The sequence below is a fragment of the Parasteatoda tepidariorum genome, chromosome 5 (assembly GCF_982258835.1).
Source record: "Parasteatoda tepidariorum strain Cologne lab strain chromosome 5, Ptep-v5.0, whole genome shotgun sequence".
In the NCBI taxonomy this organism is placed as follows: domain Eukaryota; kingdom Metazoa; phylum Arthropoda; class Arachnida; order Araneae; family Theridiidae; genus Parasteatoda; species Parasteatoda tepidariorum.
The window spans coordinates 107,731,731-107,752,811 of NC_141759.1; the positions used below are offsets into that span (position 1 = coordinate 107,731,731).

At 34.1% G+C, this 21,081-nt stretch overlaps 3 protein-coding genes across 3 annotated transcripts; 2 read left to right on the plus strand and 1 right to left on the minus strand.

Annotated features, from left to right (window-relative positions):
- Nucleotides 1–8,095: 8,095 nt before the first annotated feature.
- On the minus strand, nt 8,096–8,878 carry LOC147809959 (uncharacterized). Its single transcript, XM_087162949.1, has one exon. The coding sequence runs from the start codon at nt 8,876–8,878 to the stop codon at nt 8,096–8,098; it is 783 nt and encodes a 260-aa protein (XP_087019075.1).
- Nucleotides 8,879–10,793: 1,915 nt separating this feature from the next.
- On the plus strand, nt 10,794–12,506 carry LOC147809960 (uncharacterized). The gene has a single exon (XM_087162951.1). It carries the CDS (start codon nt 10,794–10,796, stop codon nt 12,504–12,506), a length of 1,713 nt encoding a protein of 570 aa, XP_087019077.1.
- A 42-nt stretch (nt 12,507–12,548) lies between these two features.
- LOC139426681 (uncharacterized) lies at nt 12,549–14,653 on the plus strand. Its single transcript, XM_087162952.1, has 2 exons — nt 12,549–13,461; nt 14,058–14,653. The coding sequence occupies exons 1-2, from the start codon at nt 12,549–12,551 to the stop codon at nt 14,651–14,653; spliced, it is 1,509 nt and encodes a 502-aa protein (XP_087019078.1).
- The last annotated feature ends 6,428 nt before the right edge of the window (nt 14,654–21,081 follow it).

Below are 21,081 nucleotides of genomic sequence, written 5' to 3' on the forward strand. Positions count from 1 at the left end.
TATGTGTGTAGGTTGACGTCAGGTATAACTGAAATAACTACGCTTTTGTAATTGATAAATGCAATAAAAAATAACAATAGATATAAAACAGAGCGTTTTGGCTGAAGTGTTACAAAAGTGGGGTGGCGCTGCTGCAGTGGAGGTTGGATTCCCACATTGGCCATCCGACAAGAAGCACCTGCCCTCAGGTGGGCATATAAAAAAAATACTTACATAATAGCTAAATATCATTTTACATTCTAAAATACTTGTACATCATCTGAGAAAGATTTCAAAAGACATATTAATAATCAAAATATTAAAGAAATAATTTTCAAAATAAAAATAATAAATCTCTGGGAAAAATAAAAATGTTCTAAAGAGTTTTGAAGAAAATGTCATTTTAAGTAATATCATCTGACCAATGTTTTATGTATTCTGCACATGTACTAGTCTTTGAAGGTCCATCAAAAAAAGCACATTTTTCGACATCAAAAGTATCATTAGGTTTAATTTCTGTTATCGTATAAGGTCTATTATATAATAATAAGCTATGTATTTCGGCTTCAGTTTCAATCCTGGTCCAAATTGTGTACGTTTTATTGCCACTAGATCGTTAATTTTGAAGGTTGGTTGGTTGGTTAGTTAAAGTTTAATGGCACAAGAGCCAGAAAGCACTTTTTCTTATATTAGTGAATACAGTCCTATTGTTTTGATGAACTTGATCAAATTGTGATGTATAGGGTCACTAAGTAGGGATGAAAGATTGGGATAAAATCTGCCGAAAAGTTTCTTCCTCAAATATTTGAATCGTCTGCAGTTAGTTAATATATGTTTAATTGAAACGTCAACTTGACTTAGAGTACAGCTGGGTGCAGGTTCGGCTACCAGTAAATGCATATGCGTAAAACGAGTATGCCCGATACGTAGTCTGTTTATTAAAGTCTGGGTTTTGCGATCAACAGTTAATGTCTTACAATTATCAAGATTAGGATAAATTTCATGTAATTTATTATTATTTTGTCTATTCCAATGATTTTTCCAGGCTTGATGAACTGAAGATTTACAAATGTGTTTGAGGTCCAAACATGTCAAGAGATTACTGCTTAAGTTTTGAGTAGTTTTAGCTATGATATCAGCACGGTCATTTCCAAGAATGCCGACGTGTGAGGGTATCCAACAAAAATATATGTTGAACCCTCGGACTTGCAATTGCATAAAGTGGTTTTGTATTTTTTGAATTATGGGGTTTTTTCCAATGTAAGGAACACTAGATATAAAGCTACGAGAGTCAGTATAAATTATCCATTTATTTTTAGTTTGGTCTGAAATAAAATTAAGCGCTAGCAAAATAGCATAACATTCAGCAGTGAAAATTGAAGTTTCGTGAAGAAATTTTTCAGACATATTAAAACTTTCGTAAGCAACACCGCAACCAACATGGTTATCATGTTTCGATCCATCTGTGTAAATAGGCGTAAAATCCATATATTGATGACGATGTTCGTAAAATCTTTGGGTAAAAACTGTTGGGTTTGTCTCGGATTTTTTCAAATTATTAAAAACGTTTAAAACACAAGCTGTAAAGTCAACCCATGGTGGGATAGCGTCTGTGTAAGTAAAAACCTCAAAATTTAAAATGTTAAGTTCACATAAAATGTTGGTGATTCTTATTGTAAATGATTCTTAATGTAAGACGGGCGTGAAGAGAAGTGAATAACAAGTTGTGGATGGCAAACACAAGAGTAAAGTGGATGAAGAGGATTCGCTTTTATTTTAAAATAATAGTCCAGAGATAACTTATATCGACGAAAATGCAGAGAAGATTCAGAACATAACACATACAGACTCTCAACTGGTGAAGTCCTGAATGCACCTGACGAAATTCTTAGTCCTTGATGATGGATGGTATCCAGATATTTTAATACAGATTGGCGGGCTGATGAGTATACAGAAATACCATAGTCAAGTTTGGAACGGATAACGGAGCGGTATATTTTAAGCATTGCGTCCATGTCAGCCCCCCATGAGCAGTTTGTGAGGACCTTAAGAATGTTAAGTGATTGAGAACATTTTCTTTTAATATAAAATATGTGTGGTTTGAATGTAAGCTTTTCATCGAAAATCATGCCTAGATACTTGGTTTCTGCTAGAACAGGAATCACGTTATTATTAAGAGTTATCTCAGGATGAAGATGCATACCACGTTTACGACAGAAATGAACACAATGAGTTTTATGTGGAGAAAATGTAAAACCGTTTTCATTTGCCCATTTTAAAATTTTATTTACAGCTATTTGTAGTTGTCGTTCAATGAGAGACATATTGACAGATCGGCATGAAATTCTAAAATCGTCTACAAACAGTTCGCCATAGACAGTGGGGGGAAGTTGATTTAAAATTTCGTTAATTTTCAAAATGAAAAGTGTCACACTTAAAACACTTCCCTGAGGAACACCCTGCTCCTGGGGAAAAACATCTGATAAAGTTGAATTAAGTTTAACTCTAAATATCCTATTTGATAAAAAGTTTTTGATAAAATAAAATAAGTTACCACCTATGTCACAATTGATTAAATCACGCAAGATTCCATATCTCCATGTCCTGTCATATGCTTTCTCCATGTCAAAAAATATTGAAACAAAATGTTGATTTTTAAGAAAGCTGTGACGGATATCGGTTTCAAGTTTTAGTAAATTGTCAGAGGTGCTGCGGCCTCCACGAAAACCACTTTGATACGGAGAAAATTTATTTCGCGATACAAGTAAAAATATTAAACGTTTGTTCACCATCTTTTCAAAAAGTTTACAAAGACAGCTAGTTAAGGCTATTGGTCTATAGCTTGTTGTTTCTTCGGGATTCTTGCCAGGTTTTAAAATGGGGATAACATATGCTGTTGACCAATTCTGTGGAAAAATTCTCTCTGTCCAGATACGATTATATAATTGAAGTAGAAGCACTAAAGCTCTATCGGGCAGGTTTTGTAGCATTGAATAATGAATTTCATCTGGTCCAGGTGCTGAAGGACGGGTGTTTTTTAAAACATATTGGAGTTCATTTATTGTAAATGGCCGGTTATAGTTACAATCTGTGTCGTCTTTTGGCGTCAATTTAATTCTTTCCATATTTCTCTTAAACGTGGCGAAAGGTTCTTTATAATTTGAAGCGCTTGAGATTTCAGAGAAAGCAGCAGCCGGAGCATTTGCAATATCAGGGATATGAGAGATATGTGTATTATTAACTTTGAGAATAGGTATGATGTGTTCACAATATTTACCGGATATAGTTTTAATTTTTTTCCAGATTTCAATTGATGGTGTATTACAGTTTATTGAGGAGACATAATTTTTCCACGAGGCTCTTTGAGCATTTCTTCGAACTCTTCGGGCTATAGACCGAGCTTTTTTAAATGCAATTAGATTGTCTTTGGTTGGGTGTCTACGAAAGATCTGCCATTGTTTTTTTTGTTCTTTCTGTGCTTGATAACAGTTTTGATTCCACCAAGGTTTAAGATGTTTTGGAAGCTTAGTTGATGTCATCTTTGTGCAGTGTTTCGCTGCTTCAAGTATATTCGATGTGACATGTTCTACCGCGTCATTTATATTAGTTTGATTTATCAAATTTTCAGTTATTGTTACAATGAATTTAAATTTGTTCCAGTTCATAGTGCTCATTTTAAGCCGTGGCATGCGGGAACTTTGAAAGTTACTGCTGCCTGTATAAGTTAGTATTAAAGGGAAGTGATCACTATTAAAAAGGTTATCATGAGCCAAAAATGACCAATATGGATATTGAGATGAGCTGCAAATTGCTAAATCTATGGCATGATATGATTGTGAAGGGGCGTGAAAATAGGTATTCTCACCAGAATTGAGAAGACTGAGTAAATGATTGTTGATAAGTTTTTCAATTAAGATTCCTCTACTATTTGTGTCCGAACTACCCCAGATGGGATTATGGCCATTAAAATCTCCCATTATAATGAAAGGTTGTGGGAGTTGTGCAATAAGTTCATCAAGATCTGCTTCAGATACATCATATCGAGGTGGGAGATAGATGCAGCATACTGTCAATAAATATTGAATACTAAGGCGGACAGCAACTGCCTGCAAAGAGGTATTTAGTGAAACCATACTAGAGGGATACATGCAGGAAGTCATGATCATGACTCCACCTGAAGCTTTACTATTGCCTATATTATCCTTCCTGATGACGTTATATCCGTGTAATTTAGTTCGATGAATAGGTTTTAGTGATGTTTCCTGTAAGCAAATGCAACACGGAGACAACTTATTTATTATATCTATAACGTCAGGTTTATTAGTGTTGTAACTCCTACAATTCCAAGATATTATTTTAGCCATTTATTGCTTCCGATTTTTAGATTTAGTATTTTTTGGACAGAGATTGGGTGGTGTTTCCAACCCTTTATCTGTTTGCATTTGTGTATCTGAAATTTCATCTGCAGTGTTTTCGTCTGTGCTCATTGCATCTGATTGTAAGTATTCCTGTTCTTTGTCTTTTGATTGTTTTGGCCTATTCTTATGAAATTTATTTTGTCTGCTCTTTGGTATATATTTGTGTTTAGTCACTAGTGGAGATTGGGTAAGTTTTTGTTGTAACGCAGTTACCAATTGTGGTGTCAGTTTCAGATATTTTTGTTTTTCTGTAGAGGTTTGTGAAGGGGTTGTACGAGAGATAACAGATTTTCCAGAGTTCTGAGATTTTAATGATGATTGAGAATGCTCTTTATTAGTTGAGCTTGCTGTTGGTTTAGGCAATAGTACTTTGAAATTTGTATTATTTGGTTCGGTATCAGCTGCGTCATACTGAATACCTATGGATATCTTCGGTTTACTATTGGATAATGCTGCAGAATATGAAATATTAGGTCTTGGTTGTGAACTTAAGAACTTAGCTTTAGCTTCAGTGTATGTCAGATTTTGATTAACTTTGATGTTGATGATTTTTTTTTCCGTTTTCCATTTTTGACAGAGTCGGGAGTTGGCGGAGTGAGGTTCTGAACAGTTGGTACATTTTTCAGGCCGGGTGCAAGTTTGAAATGTATGTCCAAATTCACTGCAGCGAGAACAGGTTTCTTTACCTCTGCAGTGATTAGTCGAATGGCCAAACTTCTGACACTTAAAGCATCGAAGAGGGTTAGGAACATATGGTCGTACTTTGTAATAAAATAAAGCCTACTTTAATGTCAGTTGGTAGAGTGGCGGAATTGAAAGTTAATATTAAATGTTGAGTAGTAATTATATCTTTGCCTCTCTTAATGGTTATATGGCGTGCATCAACAACTGATTGATCAGAAAGACCTTCAATAATCTCGCTGATTGGGAGATATTGTAATGATTGAACTGTAATGACACCTTTTGATATGTTGAGGGTATTGTGAGGAGTAACAGTTATAGATTTATTATCTATTTTACGTGATTGTAGAAGTGACATGGTTTGCTTATTAGAATTGGTTTCAACTAGTAAATCACCTGACGGCAATTGACGAACATTTTTAGGGTTTCCGATTTGGGATTCTAAGAATTTTTGAATAATGAATGGTGAAACAGTACTAAGTTTTTTGTCTTTAGAATTAAGAACTAGAAATCTGGATTTTGCTGGGTCGTAGTTGGGACACTTGGATAGATCAAATTTAGATGTATTTGCTATACTGTGTGCAGAATCTTTGGGTAACTCCATAGCTCATAAAAACGTTCATCTGGACACTCCCATGCCCACCATCGAGCCCAACAAGGGGAAAAGAAGCACCGGCTCTGAAAAGCTCAGCCTCGGTGTTCTGTTCAGGGTAGCTCCAGGTATAGCACTACAACAGGGGAGCGTGGATCCGCCAAAACTATCACAGTTCAGGGGCACTCTCCTGATGCAGCACGTAGTCCCTAGCAGGGTGCTACGCATGCCCTACCAGCCGATTGAAAGGGAGGGGGACCTAACCTCCTTCCACTCGTCTACAGTGAAGCAGGGGCCAAAGAGTACGCAGTCGACCAACTCCGAGATGAAAATGCCCCCTTGGGCGCCACACTCGTATGAGAGAGCAGACAGGTAGCTCCAGACTCCCCCTTTCCACCTTACGAGACGCAGCACACGGCAAACGTGCTGGTCAGCAAAAGCTAACGTTGTTAGTCTGTTTACTTTAGGGGGAAATTGGTTACTTAAAATAAATAGGTGAAACATCATAAATCAGGAAAATCGACAAAAACAGTAAAAAACATACAGAAATCTGAAGATCTATAGTCTGTAAATAATATACAGTGTTTTTGAATGGAATGAAATAAAATTCGTTCACTAGGTCAATATAATATTTGATGAAAAGTCGGAAACTCAAAATAGGACCGTCGCAAGAGAGAAATGGAAAAATGCTCAGGTCCAGCTCGGGGCCCCGGGTGCGCCGCGCCCGTCACACAAGAGTGTGCCCCTGGGGGGCGTTAATTTTGAAGGATAGTTTTCGTCGAAGATTGTAAGTTCGTTTGTTTTCATCTTGGACTTTCTGTGTTTGTAGTTAGGCTTAATTCCGTAACTCGCCACGGCTGTTAACGAAGACGGCTTGAATTTCCTCATTCAGCATATTTGTAATTTTCAGATCTCGTTTTGTTTTAAAAGCAGTACCAAATAACAGTTAAAAAGGAATAGTATTAATGCTTCGTTGAAAAGTAGAATTAATGATTTTCTGAACGTCTTTTACGTAAGTGTACGATTTGTTTGGATCTCCTATTGATAATTTGGAGATTACCGAAATTATGATAGAATTTAAATTTTCTATTTGTCCATTTGCTCTCGGTAAACCAGTAGTTACAGGGTAGTGTTCTATTTGTTCAGCACTGCAATACTCAAGGAACTGTTTGGAAGTAAATGCAGATCCCCCATCAGAAATAATTCGTTATGGATTGCCTAAAACATATTTTTGAGACTCTAATTTTGAAATAACTTCAGTAGCATCTGTACTTTCTGTTGGGTATAATCAGCAAAACTTTGTGAAAGCGTCTATAACTGCAAATATGTATTTATAATTCTTGTTTGTGGTAGGCAATGGTCCCAAATGATCAATATGTTAAGTGTGCAGAGGAATGGATTCTTTTTCGATAGGATGTAATAGTCCTTGTTTTCCACACTTTCGATTTATTAAAATGCAAGGAACACAGTTTTTAATAAAACGGTCTATTTTTTCTTTCACTTTAGGGATACGGAATTGATGTTTCAATGATACTCCAGTACGCTTAGAGGCTGTTGCAGAACGTGATTCAGTGGTGAATGGGTGCATTAATTAAAGGAACCATAATTTAATAATGGTAACAATAAAAATATAGGATACGAAATGGGGCTCTCCAATGAGCCATCCAATTCAATCTATTGCCTGCCACATAAGTGTTTTCCAGAATTATAATGAGTGAGTGATTTCAACGCCCTCTTCTGGTCAGGCAAAAATTTGTAACACTCCCCACCTGAACTCTTTTGAGCTCACTTACCATAAATTTGAAAAAATATAAAATACCAAAAAATATAAAATTAAAAATTTATCTTTAGCAGAAATTTGCAATAATAATAATTAAATGAATGTTCAATAATTAAAATAACAATATAAAACAAACAATTATAACATATGCATGTAACATAAAAGCTTCAATTAATCTTTTTATGTTAGTTTCTTTGCTATAAAACTTCATCCTAATTAACTATTCTAATCGAAATACTTTCTCACACTTTTAAGAGCCACATCCTGTTCTTAAATTTATTTTTGGCTCAAGTATGCATTTAATTAAAAGCAGGACATTTTTCCCTTTGCTCTGTGTGGGAAACATTCGATCTATTTTATAAACCAATAGCAACTACTAAGAGTTCCCTCTTTTCCTAAATTAGGACATTTCACGGATTTTACTTTGCAAGATTTTCCCTAACATATAACCAAGGAGCGCAACTTTTCATGTGCACTTTTTACACTTTTACTCACTCTCATGACTGCTGTTGTCTAATAATTAATAAATAAATTTTGTACCCTCCTTCCCGACCTAAGACCTGTTTTAATCCTTCCACTCGGCAACGACGTTATATGCATATTATCAAAATATATATATTTTACACATTGCAATAAACATTTTGTTTAAGGCTTAATTTCTAAATTACTTACAAGTTGAACTGAGCGTCTTATATCTCCTTTAGGGGTTTTTATCAAAAGTGAACGAATGTTCCCATCTCGCCCCTGATACACTTCCAAAATTCTTTCCAGCATCCACATATTTCTGGGATAACGCTCATCATTGATTAAAACAATATCATTTACCTCAAATGATGTTATCTTACATGGTGGTAAAGAAATATAAGCAGATCTTAGATGCAGTAAATATTCCTTCCTCCACCGATTCCAGAAATGGTCCAATAGTGTTTGGTATTTATACATTTTAGTTAATGAATCTCTATTTACAATCAAATCATTAGGTTTATACTTAACAACAAGTAAAGACATTAATCTTTTACCAACTAAAAAATGAGACGGTGTAAGAGGAGAAGGTTCTGAGGGTTCGTTATATAGATACGAAATAGGCTTCGAATTTATCATGGCTTCAATTTCCAAAAAGACAGTTTCTAATTCTTTAAGAGTTAGAGAAAATTTACTAATAATTTTCTTCAAACAAGTTTTAACTGTACGCATCTGTCGTTCCCAGAAACCTCCCCACCATGGACTTCTTTCTACAATAAATTTCCAAACAATATTTTTAGATGCAAACATATTTTTTACCTGAGGATCATTAATTTGATTCCACCATTTTTTTAGTTCACTATTTGCCTTTTTAAAGGCTTTTGCATTATCTGAATACAAAATCGAACACAATCCTCTACGAGAAACAAATCTTCTAAATCCCAATAAAAAAGAATCAGTATTCATATTAATAACTAGCTCTAAATGCACAGCTCTAGTAACTGCACAGATAAAAATTAACAAATAACACTTATTATTAGAGTCAGTAACAAAAAAAGGTCCTGCAAAATCTACACCAGAAACATCAAAAGGAGGTTGTTCTTCAATTCTGTCAGGTGGTAACGAAGCTACCACTTGAGCACCTGGTTTTACTTTATAACGTCTGCATATTAAACAGTTTCTCTAAACCTTTTTGACAAATTGTTTACCTTTGATTATCCAATATTGTTCTCTTAAGTGAGTTAACGTAGAATCTACACCTAAATGACCTATTTTAACATGAGCATCTAATATAACTAATTCAACAAATTTATCATTAGAAGGACAGGATGTTTTGTTTTCATATCATCGTTTGAGAACTGCAAAAATAAAAGATCATTAAGTTTAAAATTGATTCGTGAATGTTTACTCAAAGTATTTTGAGAGAGGATTTCACTCTCGTAATGCTAGAGTTTTAATCCAGGAATGCAAAGCATTCTGAAGCACTAATAGGTCCTTTCAACTTCGAAGAATCTGGCTTGGCATTATGGGCACCGAAGCTGTCACTCTCAAAAGTCTAGTAAGATTGCTGTATTTGTTGACATCAATAAACTTTGTAAGAGAAATGTCTTGTTTTGAGTTCACCACAACAGCTCTTTGTTCTTTCTTGACCACATCACTATAATTGTCATCAGGATGGTTGCTAAAATCTACTACAGGCCACAAGTTGACCGGAAGGGACAACCAAACCGGTCCTGACCACCATAGGGAACTCGACGCGATTTTAACTGCAGATTCTCCTCCTGTGATGAAATCAGCAGGATTTTCCGCACCGCTGCAATGGTTCCAACACTCTGAAAGTGTCTGCACTTCTGCCACTCTATTAGACACAAATGGTTTCCAAAGCTTTGAAGATCCCTTTATCCAGTGGAGAACAATTTTAGAGTCACTCCAATAGTATATTTGTTGAGTGAAATTAGGAAAAATCGTTTTGTAAATATTTCCCTAATCTAGCACCGACGAGAGCTGCCATCAGTTCCAATCTAGCCAAAGTCAAAGTTTTTAATGGAGCAACCTTGCATTGCATTAACTTCAATATGTCCTTCAATTGTTGTATAACGAAGGTACGCCACGGCTCCGTAAGCCTTAGGACTTGCGTCAACAAATATGTGAAGAGAAACACCACTAATATCCGCCGTTGAACATAGTTTTCGTTCTATTATAACATATTTGTCCAAATCTGTAATTTCAGAACACCATTTTTTCCATTTCTTTACCAAATCGCTTCGTCCCACTTTAAACCTCGCTCCCAAATTTCCTGCATAATTATTTTAGCTCTAACTACAAATGGACTAATGAATCCACATGGATCAAAAATTTTAGAAATAATTCTCAACACTTTGCTTTTGGTGTTTCCTGATTCCAAGGAATACCTTAAATCCTTTAAATCTAATTTAATTTTATCTTCAATAGGATCCCACTTTAATCTTAAAAAACCTGCTCCTTGCCCAAAATCAGTGTTTTCCTCATATCCGTTTTTACGCCATAGTTCATTTAGTTCCATACAATTAGTTTTTAATTTCCTTAAATTAAATCCGGCGGCGCGTAATATTTCAATTGCCGATGAAGATAATTGATACGCATCCTGAAAAGTTTTAGCACCGTAATACAAATCATCTACGTATAGAGAATTCAACATTTCATAACAATTCGGTTGATCTTCCTTAATTTTCCTAATTTGAAACTTTAATACGCATGCAAGAACAAATGATGACGTAGTTAATCCGAAAGGAAGGCGATTAAATTGAAGTATTCTTTTTGAAGAAAGTCGAGTAATGTAATGAAAGAGAAAAAATCTGTATTATTAAGTACGTGTTATATTTTCATTAAGGATTCTTACGGGATGCGCTACAAATTGCGCGCTGTTTTAGATAGCGGGAGTAATGTAAATATTTTGATGAATGAATGTGCTGATAAATTAAGTTTGATAAGACAAACGATTAACGTACCTGTAATGGGATTAAATGGAGCTACTCATAATATAAAAAATAAAACTAATACTGTTATTTCCAATGCAGAGGAAACTTTCAAAGAAAGTTTAGAATTTTTGATTGTTCCTAAAATTACTGGGTTTATTCCATCAACTCAATTAGATGTATCAAATATTGAATTGCCTCCTTTTATAGATTTTGCTGACCCTACATTTTTTAAACCAGGAAAAATTCATGCTTTAATTGGGGCAGAACTGTTCTATAAGATTTTAAAACAAACTTCACATAAGGTTAATGATAAACTTATTTTGCAAGATTCTGTTTTTGGGTGGATACCAACAGGTGTTCTTGATGAAGTAATGCCGTCTAATGTTCATGCTCAGTGTCATTTAATTCGGGATTTTGAAGAATTAAACAATAATATAAAACAATTTTGGGAGTTAGAAGCTATCGGCATTAAACACGAAGATCCAAAACTTTCGGAAGAAGATAAGGCGCAAGCAATTTTCGACAAAACTGTCAGGTTTATTGACAATCGTTACGAGGTTCAATTACCTTGGAAAAGGGATAATAAAGAACTAAAGGATAATTTTAATATTGCAAAACAACGTTTAGAGAGGTTACAAAGAAAGTTTTTTCGAAATCCTGAATTGTATATTCAATATTCTGAAATTATTAAGGATTATTTAAATCAGGGTATTATAGAGCCAGTAAAAGGAAACGAACCTATTTCAAATAAGCCCATTTATTATCTACCTCACCATGCTGTTTGCAAGGAGGATAAACTCACAACAAAAGTTCGTATAGCGTTTGACGCAAGCTCACATGATAGTAACGAGTTATCACTCAATGACTGTTTATGGCCTGGCCCAAATTTAAACCCCCTTCTGTTTGACATTTTAGTCCAGTTTAGACTAAATGAAATAGCCTTTACATCTGATATTGAGAAGGCTTTTTTACAAATATCCCTTGCTGAAAAGAATTGCGATGCAGTTCGCTTTCTGTGGTTTAATGAAGATTACAAATCACTTAGGAATTTAAAACCATTTAAGTTTAAGCGCGTTCTTTTTGGAGTGAACGCTTCACCATTTCTGTTATCAGCCACGATCAAACACCACATTGAGGGGTTTAGAGATGAATATCCGAAAACTGTTCAACTACTTGACCATTACATTTATGTTGATGATTTCATCTCAGGCGAAGATACCTTGCAAGAAGCTCTTACAGTTTCTCTGAATGCTAAGAAAATTATGTCTGAAGCAAGAATGACTCTCCGAAAATGGGTTACGAATGATATAACTCTAAAGAAATGCTGGAAGGAAGAAGGTTTCGATATTCAAGAGGAATATGCAACCATTAGCTTGGGGAGTAATTTGACGAAGGTGTTAGGAATGGCGTGGAAAACAGAAGAGGATTGCCTTACCTTGGAAGTAAAGGGTCTCCTGGAATTTATTTCCTCTCCTGAAAACTCGAAGCGTCGCCTCTTACAAGCAGTTGGTAAAATTTTTGATCCGTTAGGAATGTTAACACCATTTACCATTCGTGTCAAATGTTTATTTCAAGAGCTGTGGATGAAGAAGGTACCGTGGGATGGCCAGTTACCACCTGATGTTCACAAACAATGACTAAAATGGTGTAAAGAACTACCGATTTTAGCAGAATTGAAAATGCCAAGAAAGATTCTAGGCTGCACAAATCAAGAAGCAGTCGTAGAAATACACGCCTTCTCCGACGCCAGCAAGTCAGCATATGGCGCTGCAGTTTATTTACGAGTAAGAAGAGAACAGGAAGTAGAAGTCAACCTCATAGCTTCCAAGAGCCGAGTAGCTCCGATAAAGGACATAACTTTACTGAGATTAGAGCTTCTTGGAGCATTACTAAGTGCAAGGCTTACTAATAAGATAAAACACATTCTGGATAAGAAAACTCCATCTGCAGTTTACTTCTGGACTGATTCGAAAATTGTTGTTTATTGGATTAGAGGCTCCACCAAGCGATGGAAGCAGTTCGTGGCAAATCGTGTTTCAGAAATTAAGAGACTCACAGATTCATCTTCTTGGCATCATTGTTCAAGTAAGAACAATCCCGCTGATCTCTTGTCTAGAGGTGCTAGTGTCCAGTCCATTATAGAGAATTCCATGTGGTTCAAGGGACCTGATTTCTTAACAAACACTGACTTAATAATCACTGAAGACAATGTTGATGTTCCTGAACAAGACTATCTTTGTGAAATGAAAAAGGACTATGTGCAACACAAGGAAACACCTAGTGACTCAAATATAACTCTATCCATTACTAACTCTTCCAGCTTATTGAATACATTATTTCAAATTAGTAATAAGTTCATTAAAATTGTGCGTGTTCTTAGTTATCTTTTCAGGTTCTCCAATAACTGTAAACACCCTGGGAATAAAGTAATAGGACCTTTAACCTCGGATGACTTAAGGCATGCAGAGATGTTCTTAATCAAGGAAACTCAAGGGGTTGAATTTAAAGATGACATCAAATGTCTCCTTAAAAATGCTACTGTTCCTACATCCAGTAAGATTAAAGGTTTGTCCCCTTTTATAGATCAAGAAGGTATTATTAATTCTTCTTTAAGTTATAGTAGTAAACATCCAATCTTGTTACCCTCTAACTGTAAGTTGACAAAATTGATCATTCAATACTATCATGAAAAATATCTGCATTCTGGACCTCAGGCCTTGCTATTTCAATTAAGACAAAGGTATTGGCCTTTAAACGGTCGAAATTTGTGTAGAAAACTAACACATGACTGTTTTACATGTTTTAAGGCAAAACCTCAAATATGTAATCAAAAAATGGGTGACCTTCCAAAAGAAAGAATTAATCCAGATTTCACATTTAATTCTGTTGGGATTGATCTATGCGGCCCCTTTTTCATTAAAAATAAAAACCAAAGGAAGGGTCCTCTAGCCAAAATTTATGTTTGTATATTTATTTGTCTAGTAACTAAGGCGATCCATTTGGAAATTCTATCGGATCTCACTTCAGAGTCAATGATTGCAACAATTAAGCGCTTTATAGCAAGGCGAGGAAAATGTTCAAAAATCTTTTCGGATAATGCGACCAATTTCGTTGGCGCAAATAAAGAACTACGAGAATTTCGTAACAAAATGCTTAAACAAGAAACTTTTACTAAATTTTCTCGGAAGAGAACATTGAATGGAAATTCATTCCTCCTAGAGCCCCAAATTTCGGTGGATTGTGGGAAGCGGGAGTGAAATCCATCAAATATTACCTTAAACGTGTTGTAAGCAACTCTAATTTTACCTATGAAGAATTCTTTACTGTATTAGTTCAGGTTGAAGCAATGCTCAACTCACGTCCCTTGACTCCTCTCTCCTCTGATATAGAGGATCTAAACATTTTAACACCGGGACATTTTCTTGTAGGAAGATCTCTTACTTCAATTGTAGAACCTACTCTAGTAAATATCTCTGAAAACAGATTAAATTTATGGCAGAAAACTACGAAGGCAATACAGTTGATTTGGAAACATTGGCATAAATCTTATTTAAGTACTTTGCAACAACGCACTAAGTGGATGTTTTCTAAACAAAATGTAAAAATTGGGAATATGGTTATCTTAAAGGAGGAAAATGTACCCACTTCTAAATGGATTTTAGGTCGCATTATACAAACTTATCCTGGTAAGGATAATAACATTCGTGTTGTAGACGTCAGGACAAAAACTGGCATATTTAAACGACCAATATCCAAATTATGTGTACTGCCTTTAGAAGAATGAAACAAAACTCTTAACAATTCCTAATTCATCTTTATATATTGTTTCTTGCTATGCTAATTGTTTACTTTATATACTATGCAATTCCAATGTTTGTATTATGTTAGTTTGCAAATTGTAGAAAATTGTGTTTTGTAGAACTTCCAGTCAATTGTGCTTATTATGTCAAAATATTGAATGTTTCACATTGCAATGGCGGGCGGCATGTCCGCGCATGCGCGTACTGTTACGAGAGCTTTGGCAGAGCTGATGATGTTTTCATGTTTAAGAGAACGGCAGCTTTCTCTTTGCGGGAGTTTTCCCCAATATCTACCTTTACCTTTTCTATGTCATGTTTGTGTCTAAATAAACTAATAAAAAGACACAGGGTCCGTCATTTATTTACAGTTTAATTTACGAATAACTTTCATCATCTCTCGATATCTCTAATATCTTAAACAAAATACTTGTTAAATTATTAGTTTTTAACATGCATACTTTAAAAAAAATAAGAAATACATTTTTCAGTATTAAGAAATAATAATTAAGAACTGTCATCACCTGGAATAGAACCCGCAATCTCACTGTTTTGTGTTAGATTTCATAATCATCAGCCCCAAATATACACACCTGCCTTGCGGATATTTTTTTTTTATTATTATTTTTTTTTAAAATTTAATAAATGAAGTGATTTGGATACTTGACATTCTTGAACTGGATACTTTAAATGCTTAAAATTCGTTATTACAGAATGAATAGCTTTGAAAGACAAATATTAGTTAATGTTTAATATTTAATTAAAGAAAAAACATAACCCGTATTGAAATCTAACGAATTCTCCCTCATAAATTTTGTAGCAGTAAAAAAAATTGAAGCCTGATACATGTCCGGATTTTTGAAACACTTTCTAGTTTTACTATTTAATCAAATTGGTTTCGATGTCCTTCATCCCGCCTGCCTCATTAGTGATTCAGCATATTTCGATATCATTTTTGATTCGTTCTTACTTAATATTAATTTGTTTGCGACAATTAATTTGGAAACTTTTTTACTACATTTTTGGGAGGAGCTTAAAAATATAATATCGAGGGCATTAACTGAAGTTAAATTGGCTTTTTTTGTATGCGTCTTTTACTTACATCATCCACACACCCACACGCGACTGACTGCTTCTTAGAAACAGATATTAAATAGTCTCTTTATCAAATGATGGGACAAAATTTGCCTTTCAAAAAAATCTAAAAACTTTTCTACCTTTTAAAATTGTTTATTTTTAAATAATTTATTAATACTCAAAATGTTTAAAAGATATGTTCCTTTTCATTGACAACACAGTTTTATATTTTATCTAGTCATTTATTTATATTTTTTAAACTTATTTTTTATTTGTTTTTATTTTATTAAATTAAATGCACAGATTTAAAATAATCTGCCAAAATTTTCTAAATAGTTTCAATTTGCAATTTTAAGAAGTTACTTCGACTTTGCTTTAAAAATTTGAAATCCTTATAAATTAAAAAATTTAGATGCCTTATTAACTTTAAACACATAATAACAACAAAAATCAGGGAGTTAAAAATAGAAAGAAGTATGATCAATAAACAATAAAATCATAAGCTAACTAAATAAATGAATTTTGTGTACGAAATATCATATTTTACAAATTAAGCATAATTCATATTTCGGGGATACATGGAAAATTTGGTCAGACAGGAGGGTTGATTAATATTTTTTACATATATATTTAAACATTTGTTTAGCTGATGATCACTTGATTTCAATGCTCTATCAAGCAATATCACATGTTGCTTCTGTTTATTAGCAGTAAGTAAAATTAAAGTAAAACCACATCTGTTCTCAATTTAATCCAAAATAGACCAAATGAAGAATTTTGACAGATAGGCCTGTCAAAGAGGGAATTGAATAGTGGCCCACCATTTAAATAAAGAAAGAAAGGAGTTCACGGATTCATGTACGATTAATTTGGAAAATAACAAATTAAAATCAATTACAATAATTAAGTAAATTAATTAATTAAGCTAGTTAAGACATTTAGGATAATTAAAAGGAAAAAAAGCTTTTATACTAAATTGGAAAAAATATATTTTGCAAAAAAGAAAAGTTAAAATTAAACGAGAAGCTCTTTAACGACAATGAGACACAACGGAAATCTCGAAACAGAGTGACCCTAAACAAGATTCTCTCACAGCCCTAGAAATTTTTTGCCCAGAAATCAGACAAAAAGGTGTTCCTTTGGAGAAGGACAAAAGAGCCCACAACAATTTAAAGAAGCTGAAAACATTTCCCACAGTGAAAAATTGAGGCAGCTATTTGACTACTCCATGGAGTCTAGAGTACCGCTTTTTAGGATCCATGGACTACTCCCATCACTGGTAGCTACGAAAGCTACAGGATATTTTCATCAGTCAAAAGGCCTTTTTATTGGTCTGTTGGTTACAAAAGTGAAGAGTAACAATTATTTTATATTTGTAAACACTTCTATTAGATTTTGAAAAGCGTTCGCCTATGTAAAAAAGAAAAAAAATGTATTTTAGTCTTCAGAGGGCTCCAGTTCTGGGGGCCCTTGCCATCTCGGGGCCCCAAGCTACAGCTTATTTAGCTTATACGTAAATCCGGCCCTGGATGAGGCATAAAATATCCTGAATTTAAGTTTTCATTTACACTATTCCCAACAATATTGCATTTTATTTGTTCCGAAACAATTTGTTTATATTGATCTAAAATCTCGGGATTTTTATTTAATTTAGTCTCTAACGAATCAAAACGCTTTTCGGCAACTTTATAATTAGAGTCCATTTCCAAAGGGGGTCTCATATTATCCTTCCACATTAATTTACATACGTAACGTTCTCCATTAAATCGCAAAGAATCCTCGAAATTTTTTATCAATAGATTATCCTTTTCAGAAAGACATATTTTCTCATTCGGAAACTCTTCGATTTCCCAAAATAGCTTAAGATCAAATAAAATAGAAGTTGAGTCCGTAGTTAAGCATACATTCTCACAACTTTCGGCTGAGTCATGACCCAATTTATTATATCCAGATAGTAACCATCCGAAATGGGAATTAATTAAACTTACATCTTCGTTTAATTTCATCCTTTCATTATAAACAATTTTCCAAAAAATACCACTCCCTATCAATAAATCGCAATTCGTGGATTCAAATGAGTCAGCGAGTTCATATCCTTTAGTTTTTAACTCATTCATTAAGAGAGCATCTGGCTTGTTCAAGGTTAAGTTCGAAATGAAATGTGTTACTAAACATTCGATTTCGATCCACTTAGAGCTATTACTTTATATAGAGCTATTAGCTTTAAAGAAATTACAGGATATTCTTTTTCGCATGCTTTAGTTTGGCCGAAAGAATAAATCGCTAATTTTTCATAGCGTACGGTTTTTAATTTTAATTCCTTAGTTAATTTCGAGCTTATAAAATTCCTATGTGACGCATTATCTAGAATGGCGTTGCCAAAATCGAATTTTTATCCGAACAAGCTAATACAGAACATGTTTGTAGAAAAGCTTTATCTTTGCAAAATATATTATTGTGTGAAACAGATATATTCTCTACATTTATTTTTGAGTTAGAGTTAGTATCGTTTTCCGAATCTTTCGTTTTTGTTTCATTAGCTCTGTTTATATAATTTTGTGGTTTAAGAGTTTTCCTACAAACTGATTCGTGATGGTATTTAGAATTACATATTTTACATACAATTCCAGATCTACATAATTTACTGAAATGATTCATTTTGAAACAAACCCAACATCGTCCGTCAGACATAAGTTTACCAATTTTTGTTTTAACATCCAATTTTTTACAATCAACAGAATCATGCGAATTTACCAAACCACAAAAAATACAAATATTTTTTGACTGAGTATGTAAAGTTGAGGCTGTTGCTACGTTTTTAGGTTTAGAGTAATTCTTTTGATAAGTTTGTCCGCTTTGATAATTTTGAAAGGGGGTACGTTTAGTTTCGTAATTTTTGGAGCTACTCATTACAGATTCACAAATTTCTCTAGACTCGACCTTGTTTCTTAAAAATGTCATTATTTCCGAAACTTCACAATTTTTGTTTTTATCACGTTTCCTATGAAATTCTAAAACTAATTCTTGGGGAAATAATTTCAATAACAATGGGTTTAATAAATGACTATACGATCCCCAGGTAACATTTAAAGCTCTTATTTCTTATGTTTACTTCTATTTCATCATATAGTTTACGCAAACCTTTAACATGAGATGAGTTTCTAACCGGCTCCAAATTTAGTAGTTTAGTCATATATGAATTAATAATGAAATCAGTTCTACCATAACGCTGTTTTAATAGATCAATACAAGAATCATAATTTTTATCATTTAATTCAAATCCAGCAACAACATTATAAGCGGGGGGGAGAAAGAAGGGATTTTAGGTACTGAAATTTTTCAATTTTAGAAAGGGAATCATTTGTACCTATCGCGCTATTAAAGCAGTTAAGGAATTCCGTGAAATTGGAATCACCAGAAAAACGAGGAATTTCTAATTTAGGTAATTTAAGGGCCGAAAAGGTGTGTTCTGCAGTTTCAGTAGAAGTATTATGACTTAATTCAACTACATGATTTATTTCCCAATTCATTTCTTTAATTTTACTTTTTAACTTTATTTTAGTTGAAAGAATTTTTTCATCGTACTCTTCTGATACTTTGATTTCAGTTTTAAATTTTTCTGGATCAGTTACTAGATCTTCTATATCCGAATCATGCTTTTTAAGAATTTGTTCTTTAGTTCCTAAAAGTTCTAGCAATTCTGAAAGTGGCGTATCAGTTTCCGCTTGCTCTTCCAAATTTATTCTTTTAATTAATTTCGTTATACCGCTTCTTACACTGCTTCTTTTTTCTCTAAGTTTATTAATCTTATCCATTTTCAAAATAATAATATATATATAATATATAAGTGATAAAGTCTCCTACCTTGCAATCCAAATCCAAATAATGTAAATCCAAATTCAATTATGCAATAATGTCCCAGTTTTTCAATATCGGGAGTAGTTATACACCGATATTATAATTCCTCTTTGTACTAACAACCTTTTGTCGTACAGTCCAGTTTTTATTTTAGCGATATTCACGACCGTTATGCACCAAGTTGCAGAATGTGATTCAGTGGTGAATGGGTGCATTAATTAAAGGAACCATATTTAATAACAAACAAATTTAATAATGGTAACAATAAAAATATATGATACGAAATGGGGGACTCCAATGAGCCATCCAATTCAATCCATTGCCTGCCACATAAGTGTTTTCAGAATTATAATGAGTGAGTTATTACAATGCCCTCTTCTGGTCAGGCAGAAATTTGTAACAGAGGCATAATGTCCGCGAGCCGACCGGCCTGTGTAGGGGGCAGGGAACTGTCCTTGCATCAGAAAGGTTCTGGGTTCGAATCCCGGGCAAGGCATGGATGTTTCTTTCTCTCTATCTGTGTGAATGTGATCCGTCCTATAAACGGGTTGTGGTAGTGTGACATGGGCGATTGGATTAGATTGAATGTAGGGTTTAATGGCACAAAGTCCAAAGAAGGACATGCTGCGCCAAACAAACGGTTTTAAAATGAGGTGAATGTATAATACAAACTTTCCTCATTAAAAGTCACACGGAATTCATAAAACTAGATACAACGTGACAGAGGTATTCAAAAGTGAGTAAAATCAGATAAAATGTAAATATAGTAAAGCATTATAAAACAGTTGCATTCAAAGCCGAATAAACTCTGATAAAATTGTGAATAGGATAAAACAGTTATATACAGTATAAAAGACCAATTGATCGTAGAAACGCAAAAATGTTAGGATGATGAGAATCACCCAACAAATCCTGCCGAGTTAAAACAGAACTACCAAAAAGGTTAGACGATGACGGTTAAAGCATGGGCAGATGATTAAAATATGATGAATAATGAGTAAAACTTTACAGGTGTTCCATTGGGGAGGAGGTTCCCCAAATAACAAATGTAGGTGTGTCAGCCGAGTGTGGCCGATTCGGAGACGATTTAATTTTACATCTGCATGCCGCAGACTCAACACAGGATAAGGGTTAAAATCTGTTTACATTGAGTGCAACTTGTTATAAATTTTTAGATCCCATTGTTGTTGCCAAACAGATGTGATGAACTGTCGAATATAAGTTTTTGTATCCGAGAATGGTACAGATAGAGTTAAAACAGAGGTAGCAGATCGTGCAGCCGAATCAGCCAAGTCGTTCCCTGGAATACCGACGTGACTCGGTATCCAACAGAATAAAATATGAAATCTACTTTTGTGAAGGGCTATCAACAAGTGATCAATAAAACATAAAATCGGGTGAGTATCACTGTTAAAATTTTCCAACTGCCTCAAAACACTCATACTGTCGGAGTATATGCAATACTTCCCTGTAAAGCGAG

Coding starts and splice junctions, on each gene's coding strand:
- LOC147809959 (XM_087162949.1), bottom strand. CDS start 8,878: ATGAATACTGATTCTTTTTTATTGGGATTTAGAAGATTTGTTTCTCGT.
- LOC147809960 (XM_087162951.1), top strand. CDS start 10,794: ATGCGCTACAAATTGCGCGCTGTTTTAGATAGCGGGAGTAATGTAAAT.
- LOC139426681 (XM_087162952.1), top strand. CDS start 12,549: ATGCCAAGAAAGATTCTAGGCTGCACAAATCAAGAAGCAGTCGTAGAA. Junction 13,462..14,057: donor CCCTTTTATAGATCAAGAAG/GTATTATTAATT, acceptor TTTTCTCGGAAG/AGAACATTGAATGGAAATTC.